Below are 19993 nucleotides of genomic sequence, written 5' to 3' on the forward strand. Positions count from 1 at the left end.
TTCTGTGAAAACTTGGTAAAGCAGGCAGAAAACCGTTGTTCCTGAGAGTGAGAGTTTAATGACTCTTAAAGTCACATAACCTTTAAGCTACAAAGCTTAACATGACGTCTAATTTTTATTAATTAAAAAAATGCAAAATGTTCTCATCTTTTATTTCTGTAAACTTACTGATATCTCGCTAGTTTTCTATTTATGCACACATTTAGCAATGTTAGCCGGCTGTGACATTAGAAGACATTGATTATTGACATCTACTGTAGTAAAGTATGTGCAGGTCTGCTATTGCATTCTACATTTCAGCATTAGCTAACACTGCTACAAGTATTTCATGAATGACTTTCAGAAAATACTGGGAAATCTCATTTTATAGCATATACTGCTAGCATAGCATTGCATATACTAACTGCTAACTTTTTGTGGATGCTTAATGAGACACATATGAGTCATTTTGCACTTTTACTCTTTCAAAGCTAATATCCAGAGGCTTCAATGCACATTCTTGCTCAAATTGTACATTACAGAGAAAACTGTTGCCTCTGAAATTGCTCATGTTCCTGAATGCCGTTAAAGAAGAAGGAATATTGTGGTTTGGAGTAATGCAAAAGTAGCTTTTTATTTGTCAGTTATGTACAAATACGTAAATACAATATCAGCTGTCTCAAAGAGTGTGTGTGTGTGCTTCTGAATATAAAATAAATAAATCTAGTAAATCACATCGTTATAAAATATGTACAAATTTGTTGCTTCTGCTGTAAAAATGAAGACACATGGAAAGCAGAGTGGCTTAATAAATAATGGAAATACCTTTGAGATAATAATGGACATTTTTAAATTTAAATTGTTAAGTCAAAATCTTCACTATTAATGTTTCAGTTTTGTGAGATGTCCTCGCTGATTTTGGCTTTATCGTCGTTGTTGATGCTGTCCACAATGGATGACAGGCGTAGGAGACTTGAGGATCCAGTACTCTCACCGTTTACTGTAATTCAAAGGGAAAAAATACAACTTAGTTCATTCTGTACAAACTTTTGCCAGTTTCATCCACCCTCAGGGTGGCAAGCTCAAATCCTGTTATCAGGTTGTAAGAATTAGTTGAGGTTGCTATATTTAAATGTTTAGAGAATGGCATTGTTACAATTTCACAGCAAGTCAGCAACAAAGAACGATGGAAAGTGAATATCTGAAGTGACATCAGGCCACATTTCAAGGAATAAAAATATATTTGATAAACCCATTATCTATGATTAGACAAAAGCTAATATAAACGTTTAACCAATGTCTTTCCAACATAAAGCTAGATATTTAAGCCATTCCGAATTGCACCACCAGCAAATAATTCAAATCAAAACTGTCCCATATTTCAGGTTATGACAACCTATTTAAATTAATTTCCCTTGGAATTTCCCTCGGGATCAATAAAGTATCTATCTATCTATCTATCTAATAACCAATTAGTGACCTCTCGCAAACAGTCAACTTAGCATTCAACAACATTCAACAACTTCAATGATGTAAAACATCAAATGTTAATGTTGGCTTGAAAGGGGTTGAATGGTAACATTAGATGTTGCCCCATGTTCTTCCAAATTTTCACTTTCAAATGGCTTCCTGTTTCTGAAATCTATCATAACTTTGCAACTTGAAACAAACAGTACAACATCATAACAGAGGATTTAACCACTTCAAAGTTAGCATTACTTTTGTATAGATATAGATGTATCGATAATATTGTTTCTAACTAATAAGCAACTAAAAAAAACAAAATGTTAGCTAGGAATTGGCTGGTTTGCTAGTGCAGATAACTTAGTATTAAATGTCTTGACATAGCTTGAAGTTTGGCCTAATGGCCATTCCAGTTTTCACTTTCCAATTTCTCAACACAGTCAAATAGACATATCCCTCTTATCATAAAACACACGTTCAACATCATGTGCGTTTCACGGTCTATTATAAGAAGTTTGACGGACGTACCTTCTCTTTGGTTCACAATGGCTCTGGTGGAATGATCAGCAGAGGTCGGCCAGGACTCCGAGGACTTTTTCCACTGGAAATCATGACCGGACACCTTTAACACATGTCGCATGATATCCATTACATGCAATTCATGGTTAAATATTAAGACAAGCAATGCTTCATCAAATTGTATGTTATTTGCAGACATGAAAAAGAAACAGAAAACTGTTACAAAAGTTGGGAATGTCATTGGAAACTGTTTCAAATGGAAAAGATGGTCAATATTAGTAGTAATCGTATTGTTAATAATAGTTGCAAACTTAGAATTACAATGTAGGTTTCATCTGAAATAAAAATACCAAAGACAGTTTGTAAATGTATCACTATGGCATTACAAGCAACACAACTATTATGAATATTACACTTGCTTTAATGATACTATTTAAAATAAAAGCTATCTTAAGATATTATCAAGTCATGTAAATGCTACTGGTACACTCAAAGACTCCTATTGAAGATCTTGGGAATACTAGGACATGTGTTTTTGGACATGTTGTGCAGCTTACATTGTGTCCTTTAGCGTCAAAGTTGTGTGAAGATCCATTTTGCATTTTCTCTTGCTCGTCCAGAGTCTGAAGCAAGTCCTGCAGCCTCTCGATGTAGCTGATGGCACTGCGTAAAATCTCCACCTTGGGTAGCCTCTGGTTTGGGTTGGCGACCGTCTTTCTCTTCAGTGCGTCGAAGGCCTCGTTGATCTTCTTCAGCCTCCTCCTCTCCCTCAACGTGGCCGCCTTGCGTCTGTCCGTGGGCGCCGACTTCCTCTTGCAAATCTTGCAGGCCCACATGAGGCACTGGCCCTCGCAATGTGCACGGAGACCTGGGGGTGCGAGGACGTGCTCCTCCCCGCTGCTCTCTCCCCCGGTCTCAGATGGAATATTATCCTCATTTAGCGGGCTGTCATTGCCGTTGTAAAGAGGAGACACCCCTGCCATGTCCAGGTGCTGCAATGGTCCATGATCTCCTTCTTCCAAATAACGCAAATCATTGAAAAGATAAGTGTTGGTCTCAAAAAGGTCCATCATATTGTGGCACCCCTCTCTCTGTTTTGACAGTGGGACTCTGTGGCATTTAAACAGAGCAGCAGGGACACAAGTCACCAGGATTATATATAGAATGTGAAACTCTATCCAACACTTGGGCTGTCACACTGCATCAAGGATCTTTTTTTTTCAATGGCTCTTTACAACCCGTCTGACTTTATGTAGGAAATGTACATACACACATACATATATTAAGAGCTCCAGAAGCTATTGAAATGTCACCTCAGGTTTCATGACAGGTGCTTCAAATATCTGCAGCCGGAACAATATAGCAGCTTATAGTGTTGCCACTAAAAAAGGAAAGTGAAAGACATGATGTTGTTCCAAAGGGACAACTGAATGTTAGAGGTTATTAGTGCCATTTTAAAACAGAAAACACTTTCTTATTGCTTCTTTATAATTCTTATGTGGCTATTAACATATTTAACCAGGCCTTCTTCCAGTTCACTTGCGTCACATTCCAAACAATCAACAAACAAGCGAGCGGGCATAGTTGATGTATATCCAACTGTTGAAACATGGATAACTATTTTGTCCCTCTGCCAGTTTGAGTTTGATGGTGTATACATGCCAGCGTCAATCGACCAGCAGCAGCATTATTGTAGTTGTGTTAGTCGGACTAACAGTCTGTATAACATGACTTGAGTGTAGTAAAAATGACACGTTATTGTGAAGTGTATCGATTCCATGTTTACAGCTAATAGTATTTCCGACACCCTGACAAATGATGTAAAGCACCCGTGACTCTCAGCCTTCCACAACATCGTAACAGAACCCTGGGTTGGGCAATGGGGGAGGGTTGGGCAATGGGGGAGGGTGGGGGGGGGGGGGGCATCCGCTGGGTAAAAGTAAAACCCTCAGTCATACAAAAATAGGATTCCCTCACATTCACTCCTGTGAAGTTTCCAATTGTAGACCTTTCAAGGTTGCAGCAGAAATGCTCGAGGCTATACATCACCTCCTCACAGGCTTTAATCTCCTTTATGAATCTGAGATGAATGAGCCATGTTTCTATTTATAACCTACCATGCATGTGCTTCTCAAAGCTGTTTTGACTCTGCACATTCCAGTCGATCTATGTTGGGATTTCTAACAGGTTACAACTGAACATACCATTCCCCAACGGCTACACCAAGGCAAACGCTTTGTAAACTATATACAGCATTCTCTGGTCTGTCTATGGGAAAGGAAAAATACAGAGGAAACATGACACAGCTCTACTTAAGATAAAGCAAAACACATTGAGTGTGGGTTTATGCTTCATAGTTAAACAATAGACCATAAATAAGGATACATTTCAGGGTTGCCAGTCATACTCTAAGATTAACTTGTCATTTTCTGTAACACTTTTCCAATCAGCAGTTAAATCCTGCATTAGTGGACTGCACTCTAATTGATCTGTAAACACAGGCACACTGGCATAGTATCACCTTTTAATTGAATACGTCTAGTTTGTTAAAAGATAATGGCTTATTTACCCATTTAAGCAGATAACACCAACATTAGCATTCGTTCCACGACATGTTTTTGTCCATCTGAGCAATGTTGATGTGCTTTCTCTCCCCATCCATAAACCGAGCAGACAGAGGTAGTGAGTATGTGAAAGAACATCACCAAACAAAGCAAGAAACATGCCGAAGTTAACACACACACACGCGCTAAATAATGGCTGCAGTCCCCAGTTCAGTAGCGAGTTGCTTCAACTTTTTCCACTGGAAACAACGGTGAAGAGTCAGTATGAAAGGATATTCAGTCGAAGTTGTCAAAACAAGAAAAATCTTCACATTCATGTTTTATTTCCTCCTGTGTCGACAGATTCTTAACCAACTATATTCAGGTCAGGCCTGTCACCATTGGATATGGGGCGGGTGTCAGCGCCGAAGAGGGATTCTAAAACAATGAAAAAGGCTACTGCTCGTTCATAAAACAGTGAAGCTGTTGAAGCCTCAGTATTTATGTAGATGGTGGTGTTGGATGTCCAACTATAAATGTAAAATAAGTTGATTTTAAATAGAATTTCGTCACTGCTACTTCAGCACAACAAAGTACAGATTTGCATTTTTGTAAGATAAATATGTTGCAGTGGACAAACTATACTTTTCTGAAATCGCTGATGAAATGATTATATTGTCAAGTGAAATCTAAATTCAAACTGTATTCGATTTTAATAACTGGGCTGACTGGGCTATTGAGAAGACTGGAGTCGTGTCCCTGCTGTTCACCAGTGGTGCATTCACTCCCTGGGGCTACTGTGCATCCTGAACTGGACCGTAAATTCCCGTCAGTGTCAAGGGGTTGACGCTTCAGCTGTCAAGGAGAATCATGAGACTGCATGAGTAGAAACTCAAACTGGTGGATCTGGCCTCTCAGGCGAGGAGGTGGAGTCAGGATGGACTGTGGGAAGTGTAAATCTGTCCAGAATCCAAAGAGGCCTGGAGTCAACAGCTCTGCCGACTTGAATTAGAATTTAAAATGATGAAAACTTGTACAGGACTATTTAAATAAAGTTGTTTTCTAGATAAGAATCTGTTTTTAGATGCAGCAAAGAAACCTGAAAACCAGCTTCTAAAACACCACTTAACACAAAGTAGCTTGTTTGATAAGTTAAAAATTGCACAACATTTGAGGGGGGCGGGACACAACTTTCGTACAAAAAACTGTTGCGTCAAATAAGGCTGAAGCTAATCATTAGCTATTTTTTAGCATGAAGACAAGCAGGCAGATGAGGCTAGCGTACACAGGTGAGTGTGATTGCCTAATTATAAAAATTCAAAGTTACTCTTTGGAACTTTTCTTAAACTTTGGACAGAGATTTATTGTTTTCATTGGCTTGTTATTCTTGGTAGTCTAGCTTCTGCTGGCAGATCATTTTAAAATGACCAATTGATTATGTTACAGGATATTTATTGTGCAGTTAAACATCCTTATTTCTACTTGTGGTAAAATATAAAACTTTTGTAAACTAAGTTCAGGTGGTTTATCTTGTGATTCTGAGCTGCTCTGCCTTGAGTCGCATGAAATCCACAAGCAGGTTTAAAAAGGCTCTCTGCTCTTTGGCAGCACCTCAGTATTTTGAACTTTAAAATTGGACATGATCCTAGCGGGGACAGTCAGTGTCTCTCAGAGCACTCGCATATTCAAAAAAAATTCACAAGGTAAATAATTGATCAGGAGCTGTGGGAGAAGTGAGAAAGATATAATGATATACAACTGTGTGCTGCAGATTTTTGTAGTCTTACTCTTCTGACTCAATCTTTACTAAAGGGAATATGTTATTTCAGTATTTCAGTTACACCACTTCTCCGAGACCCAGCAGACAAACACTATGACGGTATAATTTTCACCTTGATTTAGACAAAATTATTTGACTCTTAAATGAATAGTTCCCAATATTCTCTCATTTTGTATTGCCATTTACTAGTTCATTGTTAAGGTTTTATATATCCTTATTAAGCGACAGGACAGTAGAGGGGGTCCAAAATTTGGGGAGAGAGGGTGAGAGAGAGAGGGTGAGAGAGAGAGGAATGACATACGGAAAAAGAGCCACAGGTTGGATTTAAACCAGGGCCACCTGCTATTGCTTTGGCACTAACCACTGGGCTACTTGACAAATGTATTTAACTTTTCATGCGTCATAGTGGAAAAGAAGAAATCCATAAGTATGAAGTGTGGGAATATCAATGATTAACATTTACATAGATAAAGTATTTCTTCCTGGTGAACGATGAGTATTTAATCACATTGACCAAATATCTATCAGTTCTTATTCTGCATTTGATGTGTTATTCGACAGTGTTTTATTGTATGAGATTTGGATGCACAGCAAAAGAGAAAATATGTTTAACCTCAGCAGGTGATATCCAAAATCAAAGTCTCGTCACCTTTTAACACCAAAACTACCTGGAATTAAATGCAAATTACCCAATGCTGCAGGATCCATGCTTTGCAGTCCGTCTCCGGTGCCCCAGAGGTGCCAATCCAGCCTTCTCAGCTTGTAATATATAACCAAATATATTTTCCACGGAGCCACTTCCAGCACCTGTCAGGGTGAAAAGATCAGATAGATCAAGACAGGAAGTCAGACCCAGGAACGCATAGAGCATTAAGTCAATTTCAACATAAAACACAATGCACAGACCATCTGCTGTCGTCTAACACTGATTGACTTTAATTTGTCTCATGTGTAGGGTGACATGACTTCAATACAAATGTAGATGGACCTAAAATGGCATCATATGAAAAACTGTGTCGTGATACCACATGATTTGACTCTGTTGGTCATAAAGTCCATGCAGTTTGCTCAATGGTCAGTGTCCCGTTTATAACAATAAATGTAATCACAAGCTAGTTGTTGATTCTGTAGTTTATCTGATAGCATCATACATTTCCTTACTGTTTAATAGAAAGAAAAAAAACATGCAAGCCAGCAGTTTCATATTGTCTTACACATCATGACCATGTGTTTTTTCTCTCTCCAGCGAGTGTTAGAAAGGGGATCCAGTTAGGACTAGTGCTGACATGAAGGTCACAAACTGAACTGATAATGAACATGAACTGTAGGACCTTGTCTTTCTCCGCCCCACATCATACACCTCTTACCCCCCCCACCCCACCTCCGCCCAAGCTTAAGTGCACCTCCTGCCTCGGACAGGCTACACACTCATTGGGTTGTTTTAGAGGAAACTCTAATCCCTGTGACCAACGCACCGTATATAACCCTGCTCCACACCTGGGATATGATTTAGCCTATAAAAGGTTAAGTACTCTAGTCATGGGCCCGATGACAATGCCTCACCTGGGGTCTCGACACTTTGACCTAAGGTCTCCGGTACTGACTCAAACAGAGGATGATGGAAAAGAGTGGTCATATCTCAATGCACTTCTGTATTTTAATAGTGGTGTTGTGTTAGGACATTGATGAATGTCACATGAGGAAGAGAGCTGTCTAAAAGAAAAATGAAAGACGTTTATTGCGTCTATTTTCCCTCTGGTAGTGTAATACATAAGATGTTTGTTTATTAATCATTCAAATCTATAAAGAAAAGGTAATAATTGGTGTCATCTACTAGCAGCCATGTGCTACAGAGGCCAATAAAAGATGCAACAGGTGCATACAATGAGCAGTAAATTCCTCCTCTTCAGCTACACTGCTTATTAACCAGTTTCATTTCCAGCCATAAATAACTTCAGATGTCAAACCAGTTCATGCAATTATAAGAAGTAATCTTCCTCAGCAGGACTGTCTTTTTCTTGCAAAATCCCTTTCCAAAGATTAGTTTGCAATGAGTAAGACCAGTAATAAAACACCACTTATCTAAAAGTTAGGTGAGCTAGAAATGTAATTTCCTTTTTTTGCCACATGGGAGAATTAAAATTTAAAAGATACAAAAGGTTCTACAAACCTTTAAGCCAAAGTTTAGGGTTTTTGGCACAATAAATGACTATTTCTTTTACAGGCAGGTTGCCTAAGTGCCAGCTATTACAGTTCCACAAACTATGTTTACAACAAGTGTAATTGTGGTTAAACCTGTATAACGTTCACTGAGTGCCAGTCAAGGCTAATGTCTTGCACAAACAATGGCTCCAAAAGCTCTAAGAGAGTCAGGAGCAGCAACGAGTATGATACCATCTCCCACTGAAAAACAGAGCTAATCTTTTTGGCTTGGCTCCCTCAAACTAACAGTCCAGACTCAACAGTGGTCAAACAAAGTGGGGAGTAAACTGTCTCTGGAGCTAAGCTAACAGACGGCTTGTCTCACTCCTGCTCTGGGCTGCGGGTTAGATGGGTGGGTTTGGGTTTCAAAGGCGTGAGGGGAAAGCAACGCTGATGGCATCTGCCTTCTCTCTGGTGGACGACACAGGGATTCAGTTCAAAGGCCGGGCCGGCTGAAGTACATCAATTAGCGAGGGGAAAGAGCTTGCTAGCTTGGTCGTTTGCTAGCTAACTCTCTATGACCTCAGAGAATTGCACTATGAGGCACGATAACAGTGTTGCACCCTGGTTGGACAATGTCAATACCGCCTTGCAAATGGACCGGTATTGATGGACTGGCTTAAAGGTTTGTATACACACATTGGTGCAAAGTATAATAACTCATTACAACAACTAGCTTAAAAGGGCTAGCAGATCTTAGCAGCTGTTCTGATTTATTATTTTTCTGCCATTTTTTCAACATGTCTGCCCTTTAACAAAAACGAGGAAAAGGCTTATCAACAGACAGCTGATGGTGATTTAGTTGGACGTGATCTGAAGGTCCCTCCTGATTGATTCTGTCCTCGTTCAGGAGAGTGATGGATTAGATTAGCTGTTGAGTGTAGTGTGTGCGTTTGGTGTTGTATCCTTGTCTGACTTCCAGACAGATCCACTGACTGGGACTTAGAGAGGGCACCAGCCTTGACCCGGCTGTAGGAGATAGCAGACCCTTTCGTCTGGCCAGTGAGGTGTGAGACATTAACCCTGTTGCCCTCTGCCTGGCCCTCTGCCTCATTCTGGCTCTTATTCAAGATATTATACTAAAGTGACTGCTATTGCAAAGAGTGTGTGAAAATTAAATCAAAATCAAAAGAAGAGGGGTTCACATTTGCTTTGATGTCGCCGCCTGTAAACGATATGGTGGAACATCGCTATCATTAATATCACACTGCCTTTGGGAGTCGGGGGATGAAGCCAGCGATAACACCAAAATCCAATCATCAGCAAGTGTGACTGTAGCCCTGGCAACCTCAGTGACAATGATCCCCCAATATTAGTTTTTCCTGAAGTGTCTGAGCCTAGAACAAAGCGTGTTTTGTTACAATGAAAATTGTGGCTCTTGAATATCAACAAGAGCTGACTTTTATTTTTGCAGGGGAAGGAGGATAAGGTGCCTGGCTCCAAGTGAAACTAATAGGATATTGATGAATGTGAGTGTTGACGAGTGGGAAGAGGGGCACTGCTGCGCTGAATAATTGGTTATATGGGGTCTATCATAAAAACAACAGATAGCAAAGGGTATTGAAGCTTTGGCTGGATGCAAGCAATATGATAGCCATGAAGCTGCAGTGCGTAAACATCACAGTCATGTCCAGCACAACCCTTATGGTGAGCCATTCTTAACCAAAACCAAAGTTTTATCCTTTTGATCTACACATTTAGTTAATATGAACCTTCTTCAAAAGGGCCTATAATCCAGAATAAACAACTGAAAATTAGCGTTGCAAGTATCTATAAATGTTAGAGATCCCATTTGTTGTCTTGGTCTTTAGTCAACTCACAACATTTTGATGACTGACCGTTCTAAACCTATATCAAGCTGAAATGCTAAATATGAAGTGGTTCCAGCTTCCCTATCGCCAATGTCTTCTTGGGACGTTTTCTGTCCGTGTAAAAGTATTGATCAGACAGATAAAATATCATCTTGGGAAAACTAGCTTTGAAAATGTAATCCAGAAACTAAAGTCTCCATAACTTCTTACATTTTTGGAGTAAACAATCATCTGCTAATTCCAGACATTACTTGAACCTTCCCATTGCTTGCAGCCCATTTGTTTCTGTTATGAAACTGGTTATCAAATCAAATTCAGGACAGGTCATCCACATGTAGGGACTATAGATGGTAAATTAAGAGGACAGTCATCCATCTCATTTGGAAGTATTTGTACACTGAACTTCATTGTAAGGATGTAAATAGAATCTCCCTTTGTTTGATATGTTTTAAGTCCAGCTCTCTGATCGAGCCTGCAATTTGAGAAATCCATTCTAGCCTTTACTTGGTTTTCCAAAATAAATGTACTTAAAATGAATCTATGACTTGTTGTACATCACATGCAATGTATAACTGCTCCCAAATAAAGACATTTATGATGCATAGATATGCACCAAAGATATTTACTTTTTTCTTTCCCCAGAATCTTTATCACTCCCGAAGGTCTTCTTTACTATTTTAAAGGCTATCTTATGAAACTGCTCTTCAAAGCGATCGAACGCTGAAACATGTTCTCCAGAAATAATGAATAATGATGAAAAATTAAAGTGGAAACCCAAAAGCCTTTTTACAAATGTACAAAATATGAATAAATCTTGTAGCTTAAACCGCACCCCCTTTTAAATCCATATTTTTAAGACATGAAACACTTCCAAGTTCTTTCATTAAAGAAATCCGTTTTTAATAATACATTTCCACGATCTACATTACATGTTAAATTGCCCCAAAGACTTTACTCCTCACTCGAATATTGATGAGTCTGACTTAGCTGAAGGTAATAAATGTAATTTGATTTACAATTTATCCCCATAATGTTGACAAATGGGCTTAACGCTTTGTCCATCCATACGTGTGTGGCCCACAAAGTGTAAGACAATCCTGAGATTCCAACTTTTGACACTTATGTGAATTATTCTCAACAGGTTGCTCTCCACACCCAAGACCCTCTTGACTACCATTACTGTCTAAACACAGGGGAGAGTAATTTAGCATCGTTGATGGGGTATGTGTGTGTGTGTCCATGCCACTGTAGCATGCGTGTGTGTTTTTATGTTCACGTGGGCAGCATCCCAGAGTATTCAGAAGGTGTGCGGTTGTTGGAACAAAGAACTAATGGAGTATCAACTGTCCTATCTGCTGTGCCATACATGCCTGTGTGCACACTCATGCAGACAAACACAGGTCTGAAACAATACCTTGCACGTCAGTTGCGTCACTCTGAAAGTAATCGCCACCTGTTTGATACAATAAAAAAATCTAGCGTTACTGTTGTGGAAGTTATTGCAGATTGAGTTTCATTGTGTGGGTATGATAGTAGTGCAGGTGCATGCAGGGAAATGGTCAGGGGGTGTTATATTATTGATAGGGAAACGTCAGTATGCACCTTTTTTTTTGGAATTGTCTCATTGTGAGGGTTCTTTATTGTGACAATGTTTTTGCAGAGAAAGAACTATTAGAGGACATCTCTCAACTCTTCAAATACAACAGCTTACCCTGAGCTACCCTGGCAAGAATCTAGCACCAGTCCAGTAAGCCTTAACAGGTCATGTCAATACCATACACCATCCAGCAATCTGTCAACGATAGAGGAATCCTACAGTGTTGTTGTTGGTTTAGTTGACTGACAAGTAAAAACATAGTTGAATTAAATAAGTGTCCATCCGAGCTATAGTTCCCTACAAGCCTCTCAGGTCAGCGCACAGACAGAAAATCAATGGCTGTGAGAAGAGAATATCTTTTTCCAGAGAAAGTCCCTGGCTGAGGTTTTAGGGGATGGTTACCCTTAATGACTTAATCCAAGTGCAGCCTCAGTGGTCTCAGCTCTCTTTCTATGTGAGTATGTGTGTGTAATCCTCGCTGTGAGATGGGAGCCCAGAGCTGACCTCACTGTTTGGTTTCACAGGGTCTCCGGGGGGCCCATGGAGGTTGTGGGGCTGGTCCTTGCGGCAAAGCGTCCTGGAACACTGACATGCAGGCCAGGGTCCGCGGGGACTGTCGGACTCGGCTCCAGTTACCGCCGTGTTAGTCATGCTCTGTGAGATTTATGTGTGGAACAGTAGTGAGGTTTTGGATTGCACGATAGGACCAAAGTGTCGCGATATTAATCCCTTGCGGTATTATACTTGAAATGCCAAAAAATGTCCTAACATCATAGCTATGTCTTTGTATTGATGGTTCAGGTTTTTATGAGAAGACACTGTAAATATAAATACATTTCATCTAAAGTTATGAATGTTTTCAATTGATTCTAAGAGATCATTTACTTATTGTCAATCAGCCCATTCACAAACTTCCCTACACATCATTTCTGTCAAGTTTGCAAAGAAAGTGTGGTTTAATTCAAGCTCAAAACTTTCATTAACACCACTGTAGCCTTCTTTCCCAAAAGGCACAGAGGTGTTGAGAATTTTAGGAGGAAGATGAGTCTTTTTTGTTTTTTCTTGAGAAGAAAGTATTAGGGTTTTTTTTCCCGATTTACACTGTCATATGTGATTGTATTATTATTGTTGGTTTAGTAGTGTTTCATTTTTGTACCAGTTCAAGTTCGACTTAATTTTAGTACTTTATATAATCTTTGGTAGTTTAATATGCTCATTGTGTAAGTAAAGGCCTTAACATGGACATAGTATCAATAACGTCATCCTTTGAACTACAACGATTGGTGGTCGCCATATTGGAAATGCTGACATCTACACTTTCGGTCAGTCTAGTAACAGGCAAAGAGTTGGAGTTGAAGCTGACCTAAACCCTCCTGGCAAATGGCTTCAACGCACCCACAAATCAGCCCACCCCTTAGTATGCAAATATATGCTTGACTTTTGGCCTAAATATCGTAAAAACAGTTGAGTTTTCAAAAAAAGTACATCCCCCTTACTGCAGTGTGCACAGATAAAAAGGGGAATTATTGAAAACAAAAATGTCTATTTTAATTTTGGACCTAATGGGAATTCCTGGGCTTTTGCAGCCGGCCTCAAGAGGACACTCGAGGAACTGCAGATTTTTCAGCATCAACCGGGTTGATCATGTCAATATCAACCCGGTCTCAAATGTCATACATTCTTTGGGTTCTCGTCTATATCTAAACTTGAACTGATTTCTTCTTTGTTTTCCACCAGCCTGTGATTCAGACGCTTTAACACAGATTACGACAACAACTCAAAAACTCGACCACATTATCTTCATGAGGAGACCACACAGTGTGATGACTAGATGCGTGGTGGTCGTTTTTAAAGCAAGCACTCGTCTCAGCTGACATTTGGACAGGCCGCTGGTTAATGTGTTGTTTCACACTGTTTAGCGTTGATAGGGCGGGCTCGTGGTGTGGACGGAGCCAGGCAGGACCACCTCTCTGGTTGGTGATCCTGGGTGCTCGGAGTATGTGGGACAGGTGGAGCAGGACCCCCCAAATTTAACCAGGGACCTCCAGGAGTGAATACTGGATGTTGTCTGCCCAGGTGGATTAACACACTGAGGAATGTTAATGCATTTATTCAAGTTTTTGATGCAGTTCAAGTATACTTAGTGAAAATCACTCTAACTGCATAATTTTTAAGACAGAAAAGCATTCAAAAAGTTAAAAAAAACCTTGGTGTTTTTTTTACAATCTTTGGACATTTTCCATGAGCTTAAAACAATTTTTCAGACTCTAAACACCTACACGGAGCTGGATTTCTCAGCTGCATGTGTTGGCTAAACAAAAGCTGTGTTATTACACCTCGTTCCCTGTGTAGGAGGTTTTTAGCGTCCTGGTGCTACACTGAAAAGCCATAAGGACTGCGCACACGCCCCTGCATGGATGCAGACCACAAACAGGCAGCACAAACAACTCCGAGTCTGCCTCGTGTTTTATCTCCATGCCACCCACAGTTTACACCAGCGGGGAGCTGAAACCCTGCGCTGCCCAAGGTTCATCTTAAAGCCCCCTGGCTAATCACCGTACCCGAGCCCATCACAGAGCCCATTAGAACTCAAGCACCCTCTGGCTCCTGGTCAAATTATCACAACACAAACTGTAACTTTAAACTGCTATTAGACGTTCAGTTCAGTTTCCCACCAGCACAGTTCCGCTCCTGGCTGAAAATCAAGCTCTCTTCGTCTGAAGTTTTTCAAATTTCAGCCTTTGTTTCAAGAGTGCAGCGCTGATGCTCAAGAGCAGCACGCTCATTTGGACATTCTTTTTGAGTGAGGAGTGCAATGTTTGAGTTTTGAGTCATTTCTTCATGCTTCTCGAGTGGAAAGAAGACGCTCAGGAAGATGAATAATAGGAGGAGATTGAGTCATCTTGGACCAGAGGCTCCACTTTTCATCCTCCGGAATGACCTGCCTGACCCTTCCCTTGACAAATGTATGCACATCTTTACTTTCTAAAACAAAGGCTGTTTAGCATTAGCATCATCAAATAAAGTCTTAAAATATACCATTCCCTGATTCTAGAGCTCTTCTCAATGCTCCCCCCACTTTAACCATGTCAGGCAGATGAAAGGCGACGTCAGAGGGACAGTGCTTGTGATTGTCGGACATGTTTTCCTTGATTCTCCCTCTCCATGTGGTCCCTGTGTTGACTCCTTGTAAAAGAAAACCTCCTTTGGTCTGAGGAGAGTGGTTACAAAGAAAGAAAGAAAAAGCTCCACGCAGCGAGCTGAGAGTATATGTGAGATTTCTCATCTCCCCAGGAGCTGCACAACCAAAAAAAAGACATAATCCCACCATGACCAAGTACACAAAACCCCAAATATTTGACAAAATGTAGGCTAATGGATCCATGTTTCCACAGGATGAAGGATTGTTCTCACAAAAAGACCAATAGCAGATTAAATTAATCTAGTGCTTTTGAAATGTTGCAAAAACACGAATTTGGGATTAAAAAAAAAAAAAGTCATAGATTTGTCCCGATTATTTTGAGAAACCATTTCATTCTGTTTCACATAAACCTGTTTTTAGAATCTCCTGTGCTAACTTGTGGTAGAAAATATTTCTATGAATACTTTGATGTAAAGATGGCTGCCATTTTTTGCCAAGTTATTTTACTTCTGATCCTGCAGTTAAAGTGGACATGGTACGATACCGTAGGTTTACAATAGCAACAAAAGAACATACAGGTGGAACAAACATAATGAAGCTGTTTTGTTATGTTCAAACATGAGAAGCATTATCCGCAGCATGCATCTCAATCAATTAGTGGATATAGAAAATGACTGTCGCAATTAAAGGAAAAGCATATATATATAAGCTTTATTGGAACACAAGTCCATTAAATGTGCTGGATGTTTTTTTTAGGTGTAATGCAACATTTTGGTGTTATACAGTGAAATGACCAAATTGTTTTGTAACTCTTATCAAGTCCTCCTGGCCAAAGATATCTATGACAAGTTTTTAATGCATGCTCAACAAAAGCAGATTTTTATTTTCCTCCCATCATTTTATCCATCACTAAGTCTTAGCATGTAAAAAGGAGAGCTAACAAGTGGTCTGCCGTGTATTTGGTGTTAACATCAATTAACACAATCTGCTTGTAAAAAGTCTGGATTTGTTATTTCAACATTTGTCTTCTAGTTTGAGAAATATTTTGCTTGTCAACAAAGGTTCTCACCTGTACATCCAGAGGAAGGAGGTCTGGCGTGGTGGGTAAAAGGGGAGGAGCTGCGTAGGCCAACCTGGATAAACACAAGAGGGTCAACTGGGGTTCAAACCAAGGAAACCTTTGGTAAGATTCTTATTCTGTTTGTTAGTTTGACATTTATCTGGACAACACAAGGGTCCAAATTCCTCCTTTCCTGTTTTTTTTTTTAAACTCATTTTTATTGCAGTAATACAGTTCTCTGCAGAGTTTCTAGCTGATAAGTGTGCACGTGGTATTGAAACCCTTGTGTCAGGTGAGATACAGCCACAAAGATGCTCCTGGAGAGAATGAATGGAATTTCAAAACCCCTCTGCCCCTGCAGTACGGTGTTCGAAGATGATTTGCACCCTTGCAGCCTGAGCTTTATATCACCGCAGAAAAAGAAGTCTTCACTTCACTTCACTGTGCCCCCAGAGTTAAAGTTACATGATGAATGACAGGGCAATCAGATCGACTTTCCAATGCAGCCAGACACTGCCGCCCTTGAGACATCGCTGGAGGAAGAATTGTTTTGCAATCGGGCCAAAAAGACATGGAGATAAAGCAGGAGCGGATATAGAGCGTAAAACTTACCAACAGATAACAGCTGATACATTTCTGTAAAGGTTTGTGCCTTATCTCTGCAGTATAAGTCGATCTTTATAAACTAATTACCGAGAGATGAGCATGAAGACGAGCAGGGAGGGGATCAGGGGGTGGGTCAGGGTGATGGGGTTAGAGGGGATCGTGGAGTCACTGCTCCGCTGAGCCTTCATTGAGCACTTGATGGATGCTCTGTAACCAATGGAGATAGAGAGCCCCCATAGCTGGAGCGAGCACACAATCTTCTCAGCAGATTAACTTCCATTGATTTATAGAGATTTACCTCAGGAAAGGAAACAGCTGGCTAAAGGACAAAACACCAGAATTGGAGGGGGATAAATTTAACGAGAGAGAAAGTAGGCTCATTTGTTGACGCAAAGATTTTTTTATTACCATAAAGTAGAAAAGACGACGGAAATGACTAAGCAGGTGGTTTATGACACGAACACAGCAGTGTGCGAGAAGGAAAGCCTTAAAACCACCATGATGGATTTTTATTTTATTAATTTCGTCACTCTTGGGGGCAGCAGAGCAAGCAGTAACAAAAAACACACAGACGTTCAGTTTCTACTCAAACAGAAACTGTCTAACCACAGCAACCACAACTTTAACTTTGGTCTTAATGTATACTCTTAGTGCCATGGATGACAGGTTGAAAAACAGGGAGGAGGACCCAATTGCAGGTACAAAAAAAACCCCAAAGGTATGTTAAAACAAAAGTCAAAAACAAAACTCACATAATATGTCCAAAACGTCCAAAAAAAAAAAAAAAAAGCCATGAGGAGAAAAACAAAGTAAATCCAGTAGCAGAGGTAGACAAACGACAAATTACAGACTACCAAAGATACTCACAATGAACTGACTAAACAGACTCAGGGGTAATCAAACACAGGTGAGACTGGTTACACAGGTGAGGACGATCAGGGCAATCAGACAGGAGGAAAACGCACAGAGGAGCGATGAACACAAGACCAGAAACACTGGGGACAACTACAAAGTAAAACCTGACACTGAAAACACAACCGAAACAAGATGTTACAAAATGAAAGAGGAAACACTGACAACTAATTTAAGAAACATTAAACCCCAAACTAGGAACCTTAACACACAAGTCAAACAGGAAACACTACTAGGATAAAGATACAAAGTTATACAGGAAACACCGAAGACTAAAACTATAATATAATAATAATAGTAGAATATATATAATCATAATTAGCATAATATAATACTAAGTTTATCTTTCTGTTGTACTGAGAGTAGCAGGTGAACTGTAACCAGGAGCATAGCTGCTGTATTGAGCCAACATTTAAATATTCTTATCATGTGTGAAATGGGCTTGCTGCGAGGATCTGACACAACAATTTTACTGAATATGGGACACTAATCAACCTGCCAGAGGTTGGAGATGTCTGTGCGGGCTGAATAATTCAGACTCAAGGAAGCTATTAAGTATACATTATTTGAGAAGTTGTAATCAGAAGAGCAGACTTTTTTTAATTTTGGAGTCTGATGTTCAACTTTTGAGAAAGAAACCTATAAGGGTCTCACTTGGACAGAGGCAGAAAAAAAACCCCTACAATTTGTTCAGCTTAATAATCTCTCCACTCTCTCAACCATGTTCCTACTGCTTCCCCTCTGCTATTAACACCCCTCCATTAAAGTGAAATATCAGATGTGGTCTAACATGAACATTAACACTGCTCCCATGACATCAGCTCCAGGCTTTGGCCAAAAAGCTGGAAACTTTGGCACAAAAACATCAACTCAGCAAGTGTCTTATTTTGTGGGCTCATAACGTGAAAGTATTGTAACCGTGTCGTCTTGTAACTGCTGAGAAGCTTTTAGTGCTTTCCTTCCATTTCCTTGAACATTTGACATCGAGTTAAGTTTGGTTTATGTACAGCCCACTGAAGTGTTGCACTTGTGCATTTAAAGCGGCTTCCATTACAGACCACAAATGTGTTTACCTCGACATGAAAACTAAAACTGGCAGCGTTTGAAGCTTTTACGAGAAACTATTTTCTATTAAATAAAATAATAATACAATACTATCTCTTTAAAAGAGAAGAAAGCATAAAGTCGTGTCCTTACAATTTTAATATAAAGGGTTTCGAATTAATATTTAAAAAGCAAGCCGCATTTCACGACTCCATCTTTCCATGTTGGAACTAATAATGTAATTTAACAACATCTTAAAGGTCGACTCAAGAATCATGGCACACACTCACAGCTCCTGTTTTGGTTTTCACCCACCTGTGGACAAGTCCAGTCATGTTCTCTCTGTTATATGGCTGGCACTGCTTCAGGGGACATGCATTGAGTCATGTGACTTCACGCCACACTGCATCTACAGTGTTGCCAACTTGGCGACTTTCAAATTTAGTGTACAGTTATCTTGTTATAATAAGATTTTGCATTTTCATGATCAATCCCAACATGTGTTACGAAACGTAACAAAAATTCGCTTTACACTGTACTCATGTTGTAATTTAGTACACACACACACACATTCATTCATGTCAACCCTTCAGTTAAATACTATGTCACGTCCTCAGAGCAGGAATCCAAAGGGACCAATGTGTTCAGTGTTTGTTTAAAGCAGCTCCTACAGTAGTTCCCTCCTGTATTAGATGCAGCTGTAGTTGTGTTAAGGTGTGCCTCTTGTGTGTAATAATGTTACACGGCTACTGCTGGACAGATGTGTACCTCTGACTCACACACACACACATCTATACAGATGTGCATACAGAGGAAAAAGAGCAGTCTCCTCTCCCCTCCTTCCCCCTGAATATCCTTCCACACCTTGTTGATGGGACCGGAACTTTCCTGTGTTTCGCCGTGGTGGGCCCTGCTTTGACTCATGGGGCTGAATGAGAGGGGTCGTGACCCCGGTTATGAACTGCTTCCTGTTTCTGTTGAAGCGCTCTTCCGAGGCCTGCCGTGATCACAGGGGAGGCTAGCAGCCGGAGCGCATCCAGGTTTTAGTGTGATGCTGCCAAAGTCCAAAAAAAAAAAAAAAAAATACATCAACGGAGCGGTAGCTGGAACAGGAGAGAGGGGAGATAGTGATGTGCTGTTATTTACTGCTATGAGGGCTACAGGGAGAAATATGTTCACTCTGTCAAACGTGGAAGAAGAAAGAGAGAGTGGGAGCTCCATGCTGTTTGAGGGGGACGTTTTCGCAACTTTTATGGCCTTCAATCTGTTTTTACTTTTGGTGTTTTTGTATTCTAATGAATCAAAATAACATTTGTTTTTTTAATAATAACTGC

At 40.1% G+C, this 19993-nt stretch overlaps 1 protein-coding gene across 1 annotated transcript; it reads right to left on the bottom strand.

Moving 5' to 3' along the window:
- Positions 1-587: 587 nt before the first annotated feature.
- Positions 588-17614, bottom strand: myf6 (myogenic factor 6). Its single transcript, XM_079334875.1, has 6 exons — positions 17456-17614; positions 16095-16170; positions 6975-7092; positions 2520-3072; positions 1972-2065; positions 588-979 (listed from the first exon to the last, which is right to left on the bottom strand). Exons 1-6 carry the CDS (start codon positions 17495-17497, stop codon positions 870-872), a joined length of 993 nt encoding a protein of 330 aa, XP_079191001.1. The 5' UTR covers positions 17498-17614; the 3' UTR covers positions 588-869.
- Positions 17615-19993: the final 2379 nt, after the last annotated feature.

The sequence above is a fragment of the Symphodus melops genome, assembly GCF_947650265.1.
Source record: "Symphodus melops genome assembly, chromosome: 22".
NCBI lineage: Eukaryota > Metazoa > Chordata > Actinopteri > Labriformes > Labridae > Symphodus > Symphodus melops.

Bases quoted from the DNA above. Each gene is read 5' to 3' on its own strand.
- myf6 (XM_079334875.1), bottom strand. From the start codon at position 17,497: ATGGCTTTTTTTTTTTTTTTTTGGACGTTTTGGACATATTAT. The intron at 16,171-17,455 runs GTGAGTTTTGTT...GTGTTTATCCAG, and splicing joins GGACGTTTTGGACATATTAT to GTTGGCCTACGCAGCTCCTC. The intron at 980-1,971 runs GTACGTCCGTCA...TTTGAATTACAG, and splicing joins CATTGTGAACCAAAGAGAAG to TAAACGGTGAGAGTACTGGA.